The sequence below is a fragment of the Perca flavescens genome, chromosome 15 (genome assembly GCF_004354835.1).
Source record: "Perca flavescens isolate YP-PL-M2 chromosome 15, PFLA_1.0, whole genome shotgun sequence".
NCBI classification, from domain to species: Eukaryota; Metazoa; Chordata; class Actinopteri; order Perciformes; family Percidae; genus Perca; species Perca flavescens.
The window spans coordinates 19,265,134-19,287,689 of record NC_041345.1 but is presented as its reverse complement, the minus strand read 5'-3'; the positions used below and the strand labels follow the sequence as shown (position 1 = coordinate 19,287,689).

The window sequence follows — 22,556 nt, the reverse complement described above, 5'->3', positions numbered from 1 at the left end:
GGGCACTAGTCAGTTCAAATTGAATAAAATGCAGGAAATGAGACCCGACCTGGTAGAATTTACCCCTACGATCATTCAGTCTTGCAATAAGATCTTCAAATGAGGCTGTGTCCGTCATTAACTTCAGCCAGTCTATAAAACTAGGTAAAACCTTACTTGGCTTTTCCGGTGTCTAAGAATGATTCGTACTGCAGTGATAAACCCAGCTAGTGTCAGAGCGGACTGCGCTTTAGAAATCTCTGGCGGCAAAAGGGACCTAGATCTAATAGCTTCTTAATGGTACAGCAAACACATAAAGTACAAGTCTCACCACTGGACAGAGTAGAATGAGACATAAAGGACATAACACTTGTCAGCCACATACAAGTAATTAAATTAAATTAAATTGTATTGATAGTATCAAATCATAACAAGAGTTATCTCAAGACAATTTACCGACCACATTCTAATAATACACTATAATTTACAAAGACCCAACAATTCCAGTAATTGTTGGTAAAAGACCTTCTTTACACGGGACATGATACTATATTTATATTATACTACACTCCCCGCTCACACATGAACACAGTCAGCATAAGCCTGCGCATTTAATGCACTTGCTTCTCTATTCTGATACACACACACACACACACACACACACACACACACACAAACAAAAACAGACTGATTATCTCTCTTAAACACCCAATGTTTCTTTCATACTCTTTACACACACACACACACACACACACACACACACACGCATTTTTGATCCCTTCATCTGTTCTTTAATGTGAATTTATCCAAGCTGTCACCATATCAGTCACTGCAGATGCTTGATTGATGGGTGTATTATAGTAGGGTGATGCTGCTATGTGTTTGTGTGGATTTGTGAGGCCGGCCGTGCTGAAAGGCTCAGATGTCTGTTGGTTGCAGAGCACCTCGAGGTGTCTGGCTGATCGTCTGGCAGGAGAAAGCCTTGATTGAATGTCCGGGAGAAAGTGAGGACATGGAGAGAGAACATTATCGATTTCTGCAAAGGCCGCTCTCTCTTTTCCCATAAATATTATGGCTCTCTTCATCCTTGCCCATGAATGTGTGCGTGTGTGTTAGTCGTGCATACGAGTGCTCTGAATAGCAGGATAAAGGTCCTTTCATCTATTGAGTCAGCACCGAGCCTTCTGCTCTTACCTGTGTTTGATGTCAAGACAAATGGGACCGCATGTCTTTGAGAGTTTGTGTTGTAATAAAGAATCCTAAAACCTCATGACTTTAAGTCAAAAGAGCCAAATTTGCTGGATGTTTCAAACAGGAAATTCGGTTTCTCTGAAGAAGCATCTGTTTGTCTTTTTTCTAGCTACTCTGTTCCCTGAGCATTTTACCTGAACCAGTCAAAAAGCCAAAGACATTTAAGTTGTTTTTTTCAATCAAATCATCTAACTGGGTCTTTCCATCTGTCTTCCTTTCCAGAGGATACCGCCTTCGAGGCAGGTGTGCGGGTACAGATCCACAGCCAGGCAGAACCCCCATTCGTTCACGAGCTGGGCTTCGGCGTGGCTCCCGGCTTTCAGACTTTTGTAGCCACACAGGAGCAGAGGGTAGGTGTCCCTGACTTCCACTTCTACACAGTTAATAGCTTTTTTTTATCATTTCTCCTCCTGTTTTTCCCTTCTAATCCGCATGTTCAGCTTATCGCCCAGAGATAAAATAACAAAATAAAACTAAATCAACTTTGATAAATGACTTGCCATAACAGGCACGATGGGTTTGTGTGAATGCATGTGTGTGAGTGGCTACAAGTGTGTCTCAATACCCTCTGCACCATGAATTGGCCTCTGTGATCTCTTGGGGATTGTTGACTGACAAATGATAACTTCCCCCACTGTCAGTGTCTTTGACCTTGTTGGCAGAGAGGTGCTTCGGACTCAGCCCTACTCAATCATTCTGAAGCTTTGTCCCATCACACAAGGCCGATATTAAAAGCCGCAGGTCTCACAGATACACACAGCCGAAGGTATTCAATGCAAATAGCATTTTCTCTGTCACCAGAAGCTCCTACTTCACAAGGTTGTTTTCCCTGTTTTCTCTTTTCCATCCTGTTGGCTCGAGATGAACAAGTTTTAGTGAAGGTGTTTCTACACTGCCAAGCTGAATGTTTCTATATCGTGAGTCCTCTCAGCCGTGTCAGTTAGGAATCCATTTTTACCAGTTATTATCTTTTCTGTCTCTGTCTCGGTTATTATTTCTGTTTCTCGTTTTCATCTCCATTTTTTTTCCCTCTTTTTCTGCTTTCAATTTAAGCTTTTGGAAATGTATTGTCTGTCTCAATAGTGGGAGCTGACTAGATTGAGCTTCTCTTAGCAGACAGATTGCTGTCAAGATACATTCATTTTATTGTCATTCTTAAATGATATCCCTTTCCAGTATATCAATGCATTTTCTGTTCCTTTGGCCACCACCGGCTGTCAGTGAGTGTTTTCATGCACTTACACCTGCAATAGCTGTTTCTTTTGCCACTTGGGGGCAGCAAAAGCAAGCTTTGAACACAACACTAACATATTAACATGTTTTAATTTGATATGGCGAACAAACAGTTGCCTATTTACTTATCCAGCAGAGTCATGTTTCTGGCTACCTGGCAAAGGTGAGTGAAATATTCAACTATATATACCAAATACCAAATTACCAGCTAGTTTCTTACTTTGTGTTGCCGATGTGTGCTGCTAAGCAGGTAGTGTGCACTGGATTTTCAGAGCTTTTTCACAGAAAACAGCTGCCTACTGTAGCCCAAAAAAAAACTATGAATGCGGTGAGAGTAATTCCATTCAGAGTTCAACTAAAACTAAAACGATCACAAAGCAGCCTCTAAAAGTCTAAATAAGTCGGTTTCCACCACTAAACATTTGACTATTCTTAAAATTCAGTCACAGTTTGTGCTCGTCTTTCATTGCTAATATAGTTACAACAAAGATGAGGGATTTACAGTAACTAGCTTTATCATGCATGTTCTGTATATATTTTCTCAATGTTAGCTCTGGGTAACCTGGTTTCTCAAGTGCAGACACACTGAATGTGAGTAACTAAAATTGCAATTTAATTTTATAAGTTCAGTGTGAATTTCAAGAACTTTGCTTCAGCAAAACTCAGTTCAAACCGCGCTTCACTACATCACAGCTCAGTGTGGTGCTGTGGCACAGAAAGTCACCTCAGCGGTAGGCAGAAAGAAGAAGAAGAAAAGTGATGCTTAGGCCTCCTGGGTAATGAGCCTCCAGGGTTTCTGTCTGTGTTCATCTGTCAGTCCAGTTATGTGACTGGCAGGGGTGAAGGCAGTCCCTCCACTTCCTGACTGCTGTGGAAACACTGCACAAGCCCACACAGTGGGGAACCCAGCAAATTTAGCTCCAGCTAATTAATGCAGAGCTTTACTTTGTATCAGAAGTCTGGGAAAATCCCTCCTGCTGTGAGATGTTCCCACCTAGCTTCTTATTCTGTGGAAACCCGTAGGGCACTTTCAAATATGTCCAAATGCAATCCTGATAATGATGATTGGTTAGAGTATCTGGGTCAGAGATTTGGGATGGGGCTTTGTGGAATGTGTTAAAAAAAAACAACTGGTAATTAGTGGATCTTTCTAATGTCTAATGTCTGCCTGTGAAAATGACTTTGACAAAGAGTTTAATAAGCTCATTTTGGCTAATAATGTTGGGCCTAGATCAAAGCAGCTCAATCAAGTGAGCTAGAGGCACAAAGTACACAGCCTATAGTAAGGGTTTGAATGAGTCTTCACAGGCAGACAGACAATTTTGAATTCATGCTCTCCAGACATAGAAATTGCCATTCACTGGTCTTTTGACTGAAGGTAAAAGGGCAAAGTGTTCTCTTGGTTGAGAAATAAATTCTTCCCAGTGGATAAAAAAAGTCTCCATTATACCATTATTCTTTTGCTGCCTCTTGATTCAAGCTCAGGGTCTTTGTATTTCAGCTCTGCAGAGGGCCCTTTTTTGAAATTTCTGTCTGCTTTTGTACATTGATTTAATGTTGAGATCCAGCTCAAACCAGTGCTATACAGTTTCCATTTCAGTTCACCCAACCAGTGCTAATACAATGACCTTATTAAACTCACCCTGTTCTCAAATCCAACTTTTTTAACAATGTCCCCTGCTGACCAGCTTGTAAAGCCTAATTAATGCATTGCTCCAGCACAGCAGGGGAATGGAACATTGATTAATAACACCCTGAGTGGGGCACAGGCCTTGTCTCTTATTAGATAGACCATAATCAGGTCAACAGGTCCCAACTCAGTGGAAAGTGATATTGAACACCTTGGATTATCTGATTTCAGAGAAATGGTCAGATCAGCCACAGCTGACTCTAATTAGGCCAGAAGTGAAGATTATCTGAGGTGTGAAGGGGACTTTAAAGGTTAAGGATTGCTGAGAAGCACCTTTTTAAATCCCTAATAAAATTAATAGTACCTGGATGTCAGTATTCAGTGCTTTTATTTTTTGCTTGCTGCTGGCTTCAGGGAGTGCATGTTTAATTATCACAAGCATGGCCAGAGGCTTTTGGATGCTGAAATATTCAGCATGCTAGATTGCTGTTTGGATTGTGTTTGAATGTATTGTCCAAAGTGAAGCAATTTGAAGACCTACAGCATCAAACTCCCTTGAAACGCAGTTTTCAAATTCTGTCGGTACTAACAAGCAAACTGTGGCCAAATTTCACCTGGCAGGGTGTTGTGTTTTGCCTTATCCAAATAAAATGGCTCCTGTGGCAGAGGAAGAGGCCCCAGCTGGGATGCCTTGTGATGACAATGAAGGGAACCGGGGAACAGAGGGTGGTGGGTGATGGATACCAAGTGCACGGCTAGAGCAGGCTGCCTGTGTTTCGGAGCAGATGGGCCTCCACACTGCTTGCTCCGTGTCCCTCGTTCTTCATCTGCTGTCCCAGTCCTCTGAGCCACAGGAGCAGGAGGAGAACATTTAGAGTTTGTGTGCTCCCATCGCCGGGTGTTGTGGGATTTTTCTGACAGAGTCTGGCTATCTGTTGAATTGTTTTCCGCACTGCTTGGTTTGTTGTTAGGCTCTTCTGCTTCTCTGTAATGGCTGGGTTTCAAGGAGGTTTTGGAGAGCAGTTGTTGGGATCTGTCCACATTATACATTGATTTTCTCTGTATCTGTGTGTGGGTGGGATATCCGCAAGTATTGAAAAGGCTTTAAACGTTTTGAATTATCTTTCCTCATGAAAAAAAGTCTTATTTAAAAAAGAAATGTCTTGCTTGCCTTGCAGTCACATTAGTTCCATGGTAACTTTAGTTTGTTTTTGGTTGCGGGTTGTTATGATCTTGTACATTCAACGGGCTGTTTAATCCTTTTTTCAGTCTTTACCATCAGACCTATAGAAAGCACTGTTGCTGCTGCTAGCCACAGTAGATAGAAAGCTCATTGACCCGTAATGGGCAAAAGTCAATTTTAGCAAAACCTTGGATTAACTTAAATGTATTATTTCTTAATTGGTAAATGTATCCATCTATTTTCTGCTACATATCTGAGTCCAGATCCTGTTAATTATCAATTATATTGGGGTGACCTCTAGCTTACATAGTAGGCTAAGTCCTTGGCTGCAGCCCGGCTTCGAATCTGACCTGTGGCCCTTTGCTGCGTGTCATCCCCTCTCTCTCTCTCTCTCTCTCTCTCTCTCTCTCTCTGTCCCCTTTCCCGTCTACCTGCACTATCATCATCATTGTTATATACTGTGCAGCTTGGATGCATTGACAAAAATGTGATATAAATGTACTAAATAAATAATTGTTTAAAAGCCCTGTTGTCTCTATTGGTTTTCCAACATTCTTTGACGGGTATGACCATGAAAATGTATATATATTGCATTATATATGGTATTGAAAAGGTCTTAAAAACACTTCAGAAACTCTGGTGTGCATATTTGAGAGAAATCATCTCCTGATTAACCCCCCACACACTACCTTTCTCCCCCGTAGCTGACTTACCTGCCTCCCCCCTGGGGAGAGTGCGAGTGGAGGGCTCTGGAGTCTGGCTTTTTCCAGGTCTACAGTATAACTGCCTGCAGGATCGACTGTGAAACACGCTACATCGTAGAAAACTGCAACTGCAGGATGGTGCACATGCCTGGTAAGCACTACTGCTGGTTTGACACGTTGGGGGTGTATTGAGCATGCATTCATCAACAGGAGTTTTTAGCAAGGTTGACGTATTGTATGTGAGATTAAAGTGTATTGAGATGCCTCATATGGATATAACCGGTCAATAATGGATTAGGTGTTGGTATTTAAAAACTTCTTGGTATTATGTGTTTGGCAGGAAAAAGGTGCTGTGCCACACATTGTTTCTAGATTCATCCAACTGTCTGTAAAAAAAAATACTGAAAAAAAAACCAGGGCTGGGATTGCTTCCACACGGCTCTCACAGATCGTTCCCAATATGTGAAATACCTAAGTTTTTTTTTTCACGGCCACAGGCCAGACCGGCTAGCAAAACAAAGAACAGAGAAGCTTGTATTGCAACACACATACAGAGGGAGTGTGACTTCATCCTCTGCTCAGGATGCCATTATTCCATTATATCTTTACATAGCATAAATCTGTTTGCTGCTATATTAATGTTCTAAATGTAGAGTACATCCCCTTTAATATTTAAACACAACCATTGACTAAATTCCTCCTCATTTAAACTATTCCTAGGTGATGCTTCTTACTGCACCCCTGAGCAGTACAAAGACTGCGCTGAGCCTGCCCTCGGTAAGTCTGCATAGACACACAAACTCATGAACATTAGTCAAGACGACACACACACATGCTGTATGTTTTGGTTTACATATCATTATTTCCCTCGGGAAAGGATTAGGATTATCTTTTTTTTTACCCTGTTGATACAGAGCTTTAATGCTAAACCTGCTTTAAAGATGAGCAACACCACAGAGAATTTTAAGCTTGAGACGGCTCGACTCAAGCTCACAGACTATATCATCGTGAATGCCAAACCACTGTAGTAGAAAACAAGTTGCTTTTGGGAACGGGTGATAGCCACCGTCATATTGTCCGTCATTTAAAAAGAAAATTGCACAGTCAAGGAATAACTATAGGCACACAACTGGTCTACTGATTATAGGCTACAGCACTTTCACTGTATCCTATAAATGGTAAAAAAAAGTGTCTGCTGCTACTTAAGCTATAGTGCGTAGTTTCTGTCTTCCCCCATGAGGAATTCTAAGTAATGACAACAATTCTGTCAGCGCATCCACATGATATAAGCCTTCCGTGAAGGCACACCACCCCCACCCGTCCTCCACGCTATTGCTAATGGCCAAGGAGGACACAGAGGATTACAAAAACATGATGGCCTCTTCAGAATAGGTTATTATCTTTACTTGAGCTTCTGCGTGCGAAACACCGGACGACACAATTTTCTGAACATAGCCATACTGAGAAATACAGAGAGAGTTGTGTGGAGCTGATAGTCTTAATTAGCTTTGTATCAACTCATTTGGCAATGGCTTGAATGTAACGGACGTTCATTAATATAAAAAAGTTAGCTTTAACTTTTTGATTTATCAAGAGAACAGGATTCACCTTAATAATCAGCTCTTCAAGTCTGTAATCAACATCAGAGCAGAAAGGGACTGCAGTGTTAGAGTTCAATTTAATGGATGGATGGTCAGATAGATAATGCATCATATTTCCTGCACTGAGGTAAATTAAACAGCCATATAATAGTTTTTTGGCAGCCTTTGCTCCTTTCCTTCAAATTCAAGATTTTATATAAACTTTTTTAAAGATATTGAGCTGATTTTCTTTGTTTTAACTTCTTTTGAAAACGTCCAAAAGTCTCAGTGTAATATTTTACCTTAGCCAGACCCGCATACATCAAAGAGAGAGAGAAAGGTTTATTTGTGATTTTATCTAAATTTGATTCCTTGGAAAGTCTTTAAAAGTCAAGAGGTTTAGCCTTCCAAACAGATCACAAAGAGATGCTTTCTTATCTGTTTCCTGTATTTGATTATGGTCACAAGGAAAGCTTGAAGGCATACATTGGGCGAGAGGTGGGGTACACGCTGGGCATGTTGCTAACGCACAGACATAAAAACACATACACACTCTACAGTCACACATAAAGGGAATTTCAACAGTCTTTCCATAAAGACACCAAATACTTTGCTGTAAAGAATTAGTCCCCAGAAAAACGGTTGACAATGTGCTTTGTGAAATATCCAGAGAAACAAGGTTTTACAGGTCTAAGGTCTGTATGTCAATGCCAAATAATTCGGTATTGAGGCAAGACGGAAAGTCTGAACATTTTGGATGAAGCTTACATGTATTTTTACTTCGGCATTAAAGGAACCGCCATAGGTAGCGTTGATTGGTCAGCTTGTATTTTTATCCGCTTTAAGTTCCATGATGCCTTTTAGTAGTGCTTACCCAAATTCTAATTCTAAATCAACATTAGAATGCTGCGCAAGTTTTTTTTTTGCATGTCTATTCATTTTGTTTAAAACCAATATTTCTGCACAGTTGCAGAGAAAGATAAGGCTACACTAATATTATTACCTCCACCAAGGAGGTCATGTTTTCACCTCAGATTGTCTGTTTGTTTGTTGGTTTGTTTGTTTGTCTGTCAGAAGGATTACGGAAAAAACTACTGGCTCGAGTCTCATGTAACATTGTGGAAGGGTATAGCATGGGCCAAGGAAGAACCCACACATTTTGGAGCGTATCCAAATTATAGTACGGCTACACTAATTAGCTTTTAAATTAACATTCTGAGATTGGACATTTCTGCTGCATGCATGTGGTGTTGGAATGATCTTTTTTGACTGCAGTCAAAAAAGTGAGGCACGCACCTGTATTAAAGGGCCGATCTAGCAGCAATCTAATAGCACTATGAATTACATTTATATAACCTGTTTGAGGATTTTGACGACAGGCATTCAAAGCTTCATTTATAAACCTCAAAAGAAGCTTTGAATTGGAAAAATGGCACCCAGTACAGCCTTACCTTTCAGTCATTACACTGCAGACCTTCTGTTCACTCCAATCCCTGCTCTGTGTGACTCATTGCACTTTAGTAAGCACAGTGATTGCAGCAGTAGTCTCCTATTCAGTATGAGACGAGGCAAAATTATGTGACTCCAGATCTGTAAGTATGTGTGCAGCCCACTGTTACTCTGTGAGGAAATAAAAGAAAAGGCTGTGGTGGGAACATAATTAAAGCTAGCATAGGTTTTGTCACAGGTCCATTTCAAAGAAACGAATATCTGTACTACAAAAGATATTCCATTCACCTCTATTTTATTGTTGTGGAGGCAGAAATTATGTCTGAATCAGTCTAAATTACTATATTACATATGTTTGGGAATATTATAAATATAAATCCTTTATTGCCAGTTGGTTACACTGACCACTTAAAGTCTATATACCCACTTGGCAGCTTTAGTGGTAGCAGTGGTAAATTTAAGAGCCCCACTCAAGATTAATTCATTTTCTTAGATACAGTAGTAATTAAGAAATTATAGCACACTATAACATACAAATATTCAACCAATTTTGTACAGTAATAATGTTGGTAGTATGTGTAAATGAACTACTCACAGAAAAACTCAGAGAGACGAGAGAGAGCTGCCCCTCTCTCTCTCTTTCTCAAACTCAGGCTGAACTCAGATGAAATAGTAAAACTAGACAGTGCTGATCAGATAATTATTGCCTAAAATGTTTTCAGAAACATATTTCAAACATATTTTCAACTTACCATTTAACGTCACCCACCAGCAGGAGCATTTATTGGTCTGGTGCGACACAGTGCATTCTGGTAGTTGCAGGTTATTTACACTTTTCTTTTCTCTGTTTTCTCTGGTCATATAGCACCAATAAAAAAAAAAATTGCGCTATTCTACTGCATAGACAGCCCAGTTTTAAGACCCTCTTTCCAGCGATAAAATACTTATTTAAGTAAAACCACTGTTAGTCATATAAACTCGAATATAATCTACATTTTTGATCGATGAAAGTCTGTGAAAACATAAATAATATCTAAAAAATTGATTCAAAAGCATACTTAGTTATGTGTGACCTTATGAACCTCGACTGTTGGCCAGCAGGATTTACAGCAACATCACAAAAACTTTCTCACTTCCCACGCCAGTCTCTCTGCTCTCTCCCAACCTGAGGAAAATTATTTCTTTATTATTGCCTAAAAGTCAGCAGCAAGGCTGCAGGTTCCCATATGGAATTCAATTTGTGAATATGTACAAAACAAAACTGCCTAAATAAAAATAATTTGCTTGCAAGTTATAAGTTTTACTTTTGAGATGACAATTGTTTTGCTCCAATGAGAAGTTTTGTTTAAATATATTGGCAAAAATCTAATTCCATACCTCCCACACAATAAGGGCATTCAGTATATTACCTCAATGTGCCAATACCACTGTGTGGTGGAGGGTAGAAGGCTTTGCTGCTCATTCCAGACAGCATTTTTCCTGTCTCTTCCTTGTAATTGGATAGTTTTTGAAAGGCTTTCACACACACACACACACACACACACACACACACACACACACACACACACACACACACACACACACACACACACACACACACACACACACAGAGACACACACAATTTTCAATGCAAATTAATTCTTGTTTTAAAACTCAGTGCCAATTTGCTATACCCACCAGAGAACATTTCACACAGCTAAGTTTGTTTGGGTTTTTCTTTCTCTATAACTGTGTCACTCAAGTTTTGGAGGCGGCACTGAAAGTAATCTTTGATAGGAGACAGCTGTATCTGTTGTCTGTGAACAACTTACTTATCTAGTTGTTTTCTTTTGAGGAAACGAGATGGCTTATAATCACACACCCAGACAGAAAACACAATTATTTCCATTATTATATTATATTTGTTATAACCTCTAAACCACCTGCCAAAGCTGTCTTAAATAAGTTGTCTTTCTCTCAGACAGACATGTATTTATACTTTTATCAGTTAGTATTCACAGCTAGATAGTAACACTTGGGAAAAAAAAACAAATGTAGGTGGAAAATGTATTATGGTAATTTGATCTTTTAGATTTTGTGTGTTTGAGAAAACGAGAGAGGGCGTTGGACAAAGGTGATAGGATTAATGAAAGAAATCAATCATCTAAATGTGCAAGGCCTTGCTCCCGTGTATCCAATAACATCTCATTTAAATAAAAATAAGAGACCACTGAAAAGCCATATTGAATTTCCACTTGCAATTCCGTGACTTCGTGGTCCCACCAGCTATTAGTTCGCCGTGGGGGATAGATGCCTAATGCTCTATGATCTGTGGGTCTGCCACAGAGCGGTCTCAGTGAGAAACAAGCCTGATAACATTACCTTTTCCTTTCCATTCAAGTTATTTATTCAATCAAATGCACAACAATTAGGCTCCCTCCAACAGTGCTAATTAATTATGTAAATCACACAAGTAAAAAACAAAATGAGAATCTAAGATATTAAATAGTGCAAGTTTAAATATAGGTATAATATAACATAAATTGAAATATGAAATAAAGTAGAGAGAAGTTTTGGTATTGTGCAATCTTTGGGGAAATTAAAAGAGCTTCATTTAAACTTTGCAACTTCATAAATTCAGTGTAGAGTGTGAGCACCCTGTGTGCTGGAGAAGCTTTTGATGGAGCTATCTTTGAAAAGCCTGTGTCGCTTAACATTACCGTCACTGTGAGAGAGTTGGTGTTATGTAGGAGCTGTGGGCCTAACAAGAAATCATCCAGTGCATTTTAGTTTTTTCTTTTTTCTTTTCTGCCTGAGTCAAACTGCCAAAGCAGAGCTGTGAGTAGAGCCTGGCATTTCTGCATCAGGACTTTTGTCTCTGTCAGAGTGAAGGCTGTTTTCACGGATGCTACTTGAGGGCATGTTTGTGTTTGGCGCTTTACATTCTGTGACTTTAACTCTGACATTGACTTATACTGTCGTTTAGGCTTTTATGGCGTAAACATCCACACAACTCAAGGCACCGTGTGAATGGGGCCATGTGTGCAATCGTGTGTGTGAGACCCTGTTTTCTGAAAACTGAAAACAGGGGTCAGGTTTCAGATTAAGAAAAAGGGTTGTGTGGCCAGGTTGGATCAGTGGGTAGAGCAAGCACACATATACTGCAGAGGCTTATGCTTTGACACAGAGGTTCAGGGTTCGAATCCGACCTGTGATAATTTCCTGCATGTCTTCCCCCTCATTCCCCTCTTTCTCACCTAGCTGTCCTATCAAATTAAAGGTGGAAAAGCCCAAAAAATAGTCTTAAAAAAAAAAAAAGAGGGGCTAGATGCATTTTCCTCAGAATGAACCTAATGTTAATCAGCTGTGAGAAAGCATTGACGTACATTTGGTACTAACACGCCACAAAGATGTGGCTAATTAAAAGTAATTGGCTGTGGTGGGTATATGAAACATTTTCACAATGTACCATAGTATTGTTCAGATTAAGCTTGTAGTTGAAAGAACTCTTTAAATCTTCAACGTTTTTTAAGGACAAGGACCCCATAGCTGAAAGAGAGACGGAGCAGGGACCCCTACTACTTTTTTTTTTTATTTTAAATTGCATTTTAAATTGGGCTGGATGGATGGATATTCCTATATTATTTATACATCAGGTTTTAATGTTAAACATACATGTGGAAGGCACAGTAAATCCTTAGGCTTAACAGTATCCATGGATGGCTTACAAAGAGGCTACCTTACCTGTGGACTAAGTTCTAATAGCATGCATTACTAGCATTACTAGCATTATAGCATTACTCAATTTTATGTAAATTAAATGTTTTTGTTTTTTTGACGAATAGGCTGCTTTATCTTTGCTAATAATATGGTGGATTCGTGTTAGTGTATATTTTCAGACATATTTAAATTTTTGGAAAAAAAACTTTCAGAAAATAGTGAAAAATGCCTCGTGCAATTTCTTGAAATCTCTTTTTTTTGTCCAACTAACCAGTAATTTCCAATTAAAGAAAACTCACAAATTTGAGAAGCTGGAACCAGCGAACATTTGACATTTTTGCCTGGAAAAATAATTTTTGTAGAGACTAATGTGTTTTAAGAAGCTTATAGTGACTTTACAGTGACCTTGTATTGCTAATTATTTTACCTAATTCACAACAGAACAATAGTGATAGTTACTTGATATTTTGTAAGGCCTTGGTCAAAAATATTTGGGATTCACACTGCTAACTGGATATTTTCTACATTTAAAGTGGATTTCTCAGTATTTCTGGGCCTATGTAACATAGAAATCTCATAGAAATCTCACTTTGTGTCTAAAAGAGCATTTCCCCCTTGTTTATCATCTTCCCACATCTCATTCCATTTTACCCCCCAATTTGACGCCTCACCCCTCTCCATTGCCCCTCCTGCGTGAAGCCAAACTGTCGGCCGTGGAGAGCAGTAACTGCATGTGCAGGACGCCGTGCAATATGACCCGCTACAACAAAGAGCTGTCCATGGTCAAAATCCCCAGCAAGACCTCAGCCCGCTACCTGCAGAAGAAGTTCAACAAGTCCGAGAAGTACATCACGTAAGAAGCCAGTAAAAAAGTTCTTAATGATACTCTGGTACTGCTCATAATGTTGGGTAAATTAAGTAGAATTCCCTAAATTCTAATAGCATACAGATAATCTGAAAATTACTTCTTCTTTTTTAATTACTTTAAACCTACCTATTGAACCAATCAATTAAACTTTCATGCAAAAATTTGAAATTCATGAATACATTTTGGGGAGTAAGGGGTGATAGAATGATTATATAGTCTATTTCACACTGTTCCTTATGGTCTCCTAATGGAGTATGTAACACTGGTTGGGCTGAAAATGGTCTGGTTGATATTTTATTGGCCCATATGCATCCCTGTGTTTTGGCCCTATTTGTAACAAGAGCTTTTCTTCCAACTATGGTATGGTCATGAATATTAAATGAGCTGCGCGCTGATTAGTTGAGCGAATACCCCATACACACACATTAGAGACACGCGCTGATTGGTTGAGCGAATCTCCCATACACACACATTAGAGACACAGGCTGATTGGTTGAGCAAATCCCCCATACACACAAATTAGAGAAGCGACAGAATCTCATATTCCAAACACTGCAATGTTTCATTACCAAATTCACTTCTGAGACTTTTTATGCGAGAAATCAACTATATAAAGCTCAAATATGGGCCGTTTTACGAAAATGTATGGCTAATTGCAAATTTGGTAAGACGTGTCGGACTTTAGGAGCTCCACACAGTCTGACGAGAAAGCGACAGCCTGCTGGGCTCCATACCCAGGCAAAGTCACACTTTGTGGATACTGCACTACCGGGGCTCCGCGGCCGGCTGCCAGCATAACTATAATATATTTACAGTTTGAATTTTGTCACGCCACTTATATAACATCTACCCCAATGTCTTACAAAGCTAAAGTTGTGTTCGTTTTCAATGTAAGGCATTTTTATGAATGTCACTCGTTTTGTTAGGAGGAGCAGCTAGCTAGCTATATGTCCCATTCAATACAATGGGAAAAGATCGCTGCTAGCTAGCTACACTTTCGGCATAACTACAGTAGCTATATTTACAGTTAGAATTTCGTCACGGTGTGACCTATGTGAGATGTCTCCTATATCACTCGGAGCCAGTCAAGTTGGTAACAGCCAGTTTATTGCGCCTCTGCCTGCATTTACAATGGAAGACAACAGTGTGTGAATGCTCATCTCAAAGGACAACAGCTAGCATGCTCTGTCTTGTTGGAAATCCTCCGTTGCTGTGAGGAATTTCCCATCTCTACAACCTAATTTTCTCTGTACAAAACTTACACTTACTTTAGCAAGGCAATATACATGAATAATAATTGAAATTGAAATAAATAAACAAAATGTAAGGTGTTCTCTTGTATATTAACAAAGAGTCAATATATAAACAAAATCATAATATGGCTTCTTCATACTGGACTGTTACTTTTTTATATTCTTTTCAGTATTTTAACAGTTAATAATTATGTGCTGAACTTTTCCCGCAGTATAAAACAACAGTAAATATCTCAGTACAAAACATTTCACCACTAATACAGCAACATACAACATACTGCAACGTACCTGCATTTACAATGGAAGACAACAGTGTGTGAATGCTCATCTCAAAGGACAACAGCTAGCATGCTCTGTCTGGAAAGACGGCACATGTAAATGCTAGTTAGCGTGCAGAAAATATTTTTTGAGTGGTTAAACATGAACAAAACGGCTGGTAACTTAATACAACCACGGCCAAATTAACTTCAAACAATTATTATATCTAACCAAACAAACTGGGTCAACTTTTAAGTGCTTTTCAAGTAGTTAACGCTATATTGTCCACAAGCATTCACAGACATGTTACCTTGTTGGAAATCCTCCGTTGCTGTGAGGAATTTCCCATAATGCTGCGCTACAACTACTCGAAGCAGGTATGGCTTTTAACAGTAGGTGGCGTAGTTATGCCAATTTAGTAGAATTTAACCTGAACCCATTCAACTATGTTACAAAGGCACTTATATCACAGCTATCCCAAGGTCTTACAAAGCTAACAATGGTGTCAGATTTCAATTTAATGAATTTTTGTGAACGCTAGCTAGGGGTTTCATTAGCTGCGACTGTCCCTTCAATCCTATATGTACAGATTGCGGCTAGTTAGCTTTATTTTCGGCGTAATTCGAGTATATTTACAGTTTGAATTTCATCACACCACTTATACAACATCTACCTAAAGGTCTTATAAAGCTAACAATGGTGTCCGATTTCAAGTAACTAAATATTTGTGAACTGTAAGGGTTTCGTTAAGTGCGACTGTCCCTTCAATCCTAGCTATGTGTAGCTACAAATCATGGATAGTTAGCTTCATTTTCGGCGTAATTTGAATATAATTACAGTTTGAATTCCGTCACACCACTTATACAACATCTACCTAAAGGTTTAATAAAGCTAACAACGGTGTCCGATTTCAAGTTAATGAATATTTGTGAACATTAAGGGTTTTGTTAGCTACGACTGTCCCTTCAATCCTAGCTATGTGTAGCTACAAATCACGGATAGTTAGCTTCATTTTTGGCGTAATTTGAGTATATTTACAGTTTGAATTTCGTCACGCCACTTATATAACCTCTACCCCAAGGTCTTATAAAGCTAACAATGGTGTCCGATTTCAATTTTATAAATGTTTGTGAATTTCAGAGGAATTCTAAGAGGAGGCTAGCTAACTCTCATTGATAGAGCTAGCTCCATCCAGCCGCAGGCTCTATCAATGAGACTCGCGGACAAGAGGTGTTTATTTCACCGATCGTTTGTTTAAATAACTCAACACATTATAATTACACACATTATAAGATTAACTGGAACCTGTGGTAAGAGATTGCTGGCGTAACAAGCTCGCTGACCGCGCTCACACACAGGAAGATTTAGCAGGAAGAGGGGAGCTGCAGGCCCTGGAGCTCTGTCCAGGCAGCGGTGTTTGTTAGTCCATTAACCCACAAAACGGTGACTTTGCGCGGGTATGGAGTACCGTGGAGTACCTCACAGCAGGCCGGGGTCTGTGAAGGAAGGCAGGCCGGGCAGCGAGGCAGCAACACAGGCAGCACCGTCCGCTGAACTCCGACACACAGTCGGACAAAAATTGCAATTAGACATCAATTTTCGTAAAACGGCCCATATTTGACCTCTACATAGTTGATTTCTAGATTTCTAGTTGACCTAGATTCAGAAGACTACCTGATCTCAGGTCGATTGTGTAGCCTATGTAAATGTTGGGGCGTGATCGTTCTCTTCCAGCTTTGTTGAGATTCGCCCGTTTTCAGTGGCAGTTTCAAAATATGAGATTTTCATAGTAAAGGGGTGTCAATGGGATTTTCTGCTTCTATGTATGTCCTATTTACCCACCATCGTTATTCAACTATGACAAGGTAAAATCGGTTTTGCAATCTGTCACCCCTTTAATGGTTTGTCGTGTTGTTGTAGGCCATGAAATACCACCAAAAAAAAGATTGTGGGAAAATCTCAGAATGCTTGTCTAATTTAAGGGTATTCCTAATTCACAAAGCAAATACAATAAAAACAAATCGGGAATCTGATGTAGTGTTTTTTTTTATTTTTCTGAATTAGTTTTTACAAATAAATATAAGAGAGAGAAAAAATAGGAAACATTTGTGAATGAGGAAATGCACATTAAAAGGAAAAAAATGCAAACTCACCACAGAGAGGATCTGAGCCTCTTTGCTGCCCACATTGTCTCCTATAGCCCTTTAATGAAGGATTTAATGAATTGGAATCTCTATGAAAAAGCTGAGCTACTGCAACACGCATGTTCTCCTACACAGTGGTTGTGTTTCCCTACTTGCTTAGCTCAGTAGAAAATGAATAGACTGTTGCAGATTGTCTTGCATGCCAAGTGAACGTCTGGTATTAAATTCATCAGGATTAATGCCTTATTTTGCCTGTTGCAGAGACAACATCTTGGTGCTGGATGTGTTCTTTGAGGCTTTGAACTACGAGACCATTGATCAAAAGAAAGCTTACGAGGTGGCAGGCTTGCTGGGTAAGTTTAACTCAATGCTACCTTTATTTTCCAAAACTGGATCCAGTCTAAGTTAGTCACAATCATGCTACTTTTAAAAATGATGTGTTGATTCATGGGACATGGCCCACCCTAACTCATGGCAGCAGATTTAGATCTCTCTTAGATGATTGAAAAATGCCTGACTGGATGGTCATGGAGTATGTGACAAGTCATTAACAAAATGTTGGCACTGTGAAGTACTTTGAGCCAGCTAAATTTGACAATTTTGTCAGGTCTTTATAGCATCTAGAAATGAAATGAGCATTGATAACTCTCTCCACAAGTTTTAACTGAACATAAAAAAGTATTTGCACTTGTTTGTTTTAATGTTTGAGTGTGTTGCTTCCACTTGTTTTAATATTGACCAATTAATTGACACAAGCAGGGATCTTTTGAAAACAAACATAGACCCCATAAACTGCCAAAAAAAACAACCAAATGCGATTCATTTCAGGTTACTTGAGACATTGTATATAGAAAGTAAAATATACTAAAAATACTAATATTACTAACTAACTCAAACTTGACAGGTGCAAACAAATGATCAAGTTTAGGGTCTAGGGTTTAGGGCTAATGGTCAGTAATAGATAAAGCAAAAAATATGGCAATGGTTTGTCAAAGTTGGCATTATCAGTTGCGTTCAGTTGAGTCCGGTCGTAAAGACATGGGTAGGGCGGGGGTTTAGTGGTGGGCGTCCGCAGAACTCTAAGGATCTGTTGTGATATGTGAAAGTAATGGATGACGTTGAGGCACAGACACCATGACACAAAGCTAAGTGTCATTTCAAGACCTTTTTTATTTTCATTTATCAGGACACCTTGGAGTGTCCAATTGTGCCTGTTCTGTAGCCTCTTACCTGCAGTTCACTATAACTTGGACCACAATTATGTTTGAGATGTGTTGTCATACAATCAAGTATTTTCCTTTGCCATGGCTTAACAGTTTCTAATTAATATTCGTATTTTCCTCTGTTTCTCTTTCTTTCCTCTTCTCTTTGTGTGACTGTGGCCTTCTACAGGAGATATTGGAGGCCAAATGGGTCTGTTCATTGGAGCTAGCATCCTCACCATCCTTGAGCTGTTTGACTATGCTTATGAGGTCAGTCTCAAGTTGCTTTTGCACACTTGTATTCTGTATAACTGTGGACACATCGAAATTATGCACACATCCTTTACAGCCTCTCACAGCTTTTGCTGGTGCAATAAACTTTGATGGTTGATAGATGTTTGTTTAGTTTTTCTGTGAAGAACTAGAGGGTTGACCATTAAAGCTGACAACAGAAACAATCTCACTGATACAAAAAGCAGATAAGAGCCAGATTTACTTCAAAGCTGGCTGAGATGAAGGAATGTGTGCTGGTGCTTTTCCATTACCTCTGCTTTCATGTGTGGCCCTATGTGGAGCTCCTTATACTGCTTTCAGCTGCACAGGGTTCTGACAAGCACATAATAGTCTTCACATCCCCTAGGGTTGTGTAAATCCACAGGAAAAGTAATTTTCAAGAGATGTTTTTCATTTTAATTGCCATAATTGAGTAATTGGGATCAGAAACCCTCATGTCACTGACATAAGCAGTTTAATAACTTGCATCCTGCAGCTTGCATCCAGCCATATACTAGATTTTTACCTAGTCTTGTTTACTTTGAAGCTAAATGTTCCTGTACAATCAGTAATTACAAGAAGAGCTCATGGAGATCTTCTATACCAGACTAATTGATGCCTCTCTGACTTTTATTTACCAATCTGCAGGTGGTGAAAGATAGACTACTGGATTTACTGAGCAGAGAGGAGGAGGAGGAGAGTCATGGAGAGGATGTGGTAAGAGCAACCTTTAACCTCTCACTTGTCATTCTTCCTCGCAGAGTGCTGTTTAAGTGGAGTGTGTAGATTGAGTGTAATTTCACTCACTCTGCCCATGCATATTAAACCTTGCCCTATCCTTTCCCCCTCCACACAAGCATGTGGATAGAAAACCTAAGACTGTGTACAGACTGAAGGAAGCATGCCAATTTGGCAGAAAAACGCTCCGCTCTTTGAAGGAGCTTTCAAAGAATCAGAACAGCAACAAGGACTCTGCTACGAGCAAACCCCCTTAGCAAACATGCATGCATACAGCAACATCAAATCATAGTTAAATCAACAATAGTAAAAGCTGCCGTATGAGGAGAAGGTCAGGGTGGCATTTGCATGACGGTATATGCAGGGTAGTTAGTAATAATAAGTGTGCTGTTTGCGCAAAGGTATCACATTGAGCTCAGCTTTAGTGGACTATGATTCACATTAAGCTAAACTTTTGTTAACTTTGACACACATTTGATTTGTTGACTATCTGCAAACCTAAGCACCACTTAGCACTTTGAGGTAGCAGAGGGGCAGAGAGTCTAAAAGGCATATTACAATTAGAGTATCCTGCTCCATTACAGTCATTGCATCCAGAAGTCAATGGTAAAAAATATATCTCTTGAATAAAACATGTTAACCATCTTGCTAATGTGACTGGATAGTGCTGCCATGTTACCGGATAGTTAGCATATCAGTGGCTAGCACTCCAGCCAAAGTAGCATGGCAAGTTACACAAGTAGTCACCATGTCAGCAGAAAAAAATATTTCACAAGAATGCCCAAAGGAATTTGCTTTAGGCACTAACTCATTCAATCTTTTTTCCCAGAGTTCCTGTGACCCGGTGGCAAACCACTCGGAGTCCATCAGCCACACTGTGACAGTCCCCCTGCAGACAACGCTGGGCACCCTGGAGGAGATTGCCTGCTGAGGCCCCCCTGCCTGTGCACCTCAGAGCCACGCACAGCCAGAGGCTGCCTCCACTGGGTGGCGCTACATCCTCTGTTAGGGCATCCTGCAAGACCTGAACAGGGGAGGGGAGGAGATGAGGACAAGAACATAAATTGGCCTAAGGACAGCGCTGTGCTCTGTTACACCGCCCTGTCTGAAACACTGATGGGGATTAAGGAGCTGTCGGCTGGATTTATCGGCCCTCTCTGTCACCCTACACTGTACTGTGGTGGGAGGGTGGCCTCCACTGTGCCAGACCTGCAGTGGGTTCTGTGTCTCCACATACTGTACACTCACACAGAAAATCTGAGAATGGGTGGGACAACTACCCATAAGGGGGGCTTACCCCTGTGCAGCATATTTATGTAACAAACACATTCATAAATCGCTCACTGCCAAATTAACTGTACAAAATTGGTTTTGAACTGCATGCATCGCTCTATCTTGCTCTCTTCTGCTGATGCATACGCTGGACTGCAGTGTTGCTTTACTATACATGTGTGCCATTTGTCTCTCTCTATCTGCAGGACAGGCCTGTGACAAGGCCCCAGGTGAGATATCAAACTTCGAATGTACAGATTGAACATATGGTTGTTTAAAATCATAATTCAGGTGATACCAATCCTTTGAAAATGTATTCTAATGAGCGATTATTTCTTAATTAATTATCTTGAAGGGAAAGGTGTTTGGTGATGTATGAACATTACTGAGAAAAAAACAACAACCTTTGTTCACTAAAAACAGTGAAATCATTTTGCAGCCCACATTTTTGCATATTTTTTTCACCTGTCAGTTTCAATTTAGTCAGTTTACTAAAAGGCATGTTTGCTATGTGACTCCTGGGGTGTAAAGATATTCCCTACAGACATATTTGAAGGGATGTCAAACTCTTACTGTTAATTTATATGAACAAATGACTGGCTTCTGGCTGCTGCACCTCAGCACAGCTCCCCTCTGAATCAGAATTTGTTTGCCTGCCAGACAGCAAGCCATGTACAAATGCTGCAACAAATGGATATACCCATGTGTTGTTGAACCATTATTTCATTAACAGAATGTCAAAATGATATTTCAAATGGCTATTACCACTTTATAAAGGGTGGAATCATTTTGACTTTCAACAAAAACAAAACAACCCCAGGCTTGACAATTTTACTCAATTTTCATGATCACATAATTGTTACAAAAGCACCATGAAGATTTTTTTTAGGATAAAGGGTCTGCTGTGATATGGTGTAAATATCTGGGGGTTTTTTCTCATAAAAATGGGTACCACGCAGATGTGCCCAAAGCAGATCTAATTTAAAAGAACATCAACTTCAAGTCCAGAAGTGACTTCATATTTGTACAATAGGTGAGAATGTTATGTGACAGGCAGTAGCATTTTGAGGGCAGTTCAATGTCATGCTAATCACACTTTGCTACAAACACCAGGTTTTCTTTCCAAATCAGGTCTATCTGAGCCTTCAGTGTCCTCAGAAACAACAGTAACATATAAACGGCTTTACACCAAAAGTTTGTGTAAGATCATGTGGAAGATTTAGTGTATCTGAGTCCATGATCATCCTAGCTTGGTCTTTGTCATCATGGTAATGTACATTACAGGTAGGAATGAATTCAAGTGCTTTGTGAGACTGTTTGAATTATGATTTCCCATCTGTGGCTCAACCTGCTGTGTGTACTATCTCATGTTGTGGCTTCAGATGAACAAAATTTGTAGCTGACCTGCAGGGGTGTGAGACAAACGTGTCTCGCTTCTCTTGGTGACAACGACACTGGCTGATTCTTCTCTCTACTTTGGCTTCAATTGTTATCGCAGGACAGCGTTTTCTCATTTTGTGATGCAGCATACAGTGTGTGTTTTTAATGTGAAACAATTAAATTAAAAAGTTGTTTTGCAGTGGTGGCGTTCTCTTGTGGCAAGTCAAATTTATTTGTATTGCACTGTTCAACAAGAAAGCAATTCAAAATGCTTTACAGTACATAAGAGATAATGTAAAACAAACACAAGACTGAGTCTACAGCCATGCTAACAGTTCTGGGAGACAGTACTGAGCTAAATGTCAGCATGCCAATATTTTCTAATTAACACTAAACACAGATACAGCTGAGACTGATGGGAATGTCTTTAGTTTTGTAGGTATTTGGTCATTAACCAAA

General features: G+C 39.7%; 1 protein-coding gene across 2 annotated transcripts in view; it reads left to right on the top strand.

Annotated features, from left to right (window-relative positions):
* The window catches only part of asic2 (acid-sensing (proton-gated) ion channel 2), a 386,638-nt gene extending 364,402 nt beyond the window's left edge, over window positions 1–22,236 (top strand). For both annotated transcript variants that reach the window (XM_028599294.1, XM_028599293.1), the window contains 8 exons: window positions 1,453–1,580; window positions 5,981–6,131; window positions 6,701–6,757; window positions 13,409–13,562; window positions 17,494–17,585; window positions 18,625–18,704; window positions 19,356–19,424; window positions 20,275–22,236. In XM_028599294.1, the coding sequence (XP_028455095.1) occupies window positions 1,453–1,580; window positions 5,981–6,131; window positions 6,701–6,757; window positions 13,409–13,562; window positions 17,494–17,585; window positions 18,625–18,704; window positions 19,356–19,424; window positions 20,275–20,376 (833 nt within the window). In that variant the 3' untranslated portion in view covers window positions 20,377–22,236. The remainder of the gene's footprint in view (window positions 1–1,452; window positions 1,581–5,980; window positions 6,132–6,700; window positions 6,758–13,408; window positions 13,563–17,493; window positions 17,586–18,624; window positions 18,705–19,355; window positions 19,425–20,274) is intronic.
* Window positions 22,237–22,556: the final 320 nt, after the last annotated feature.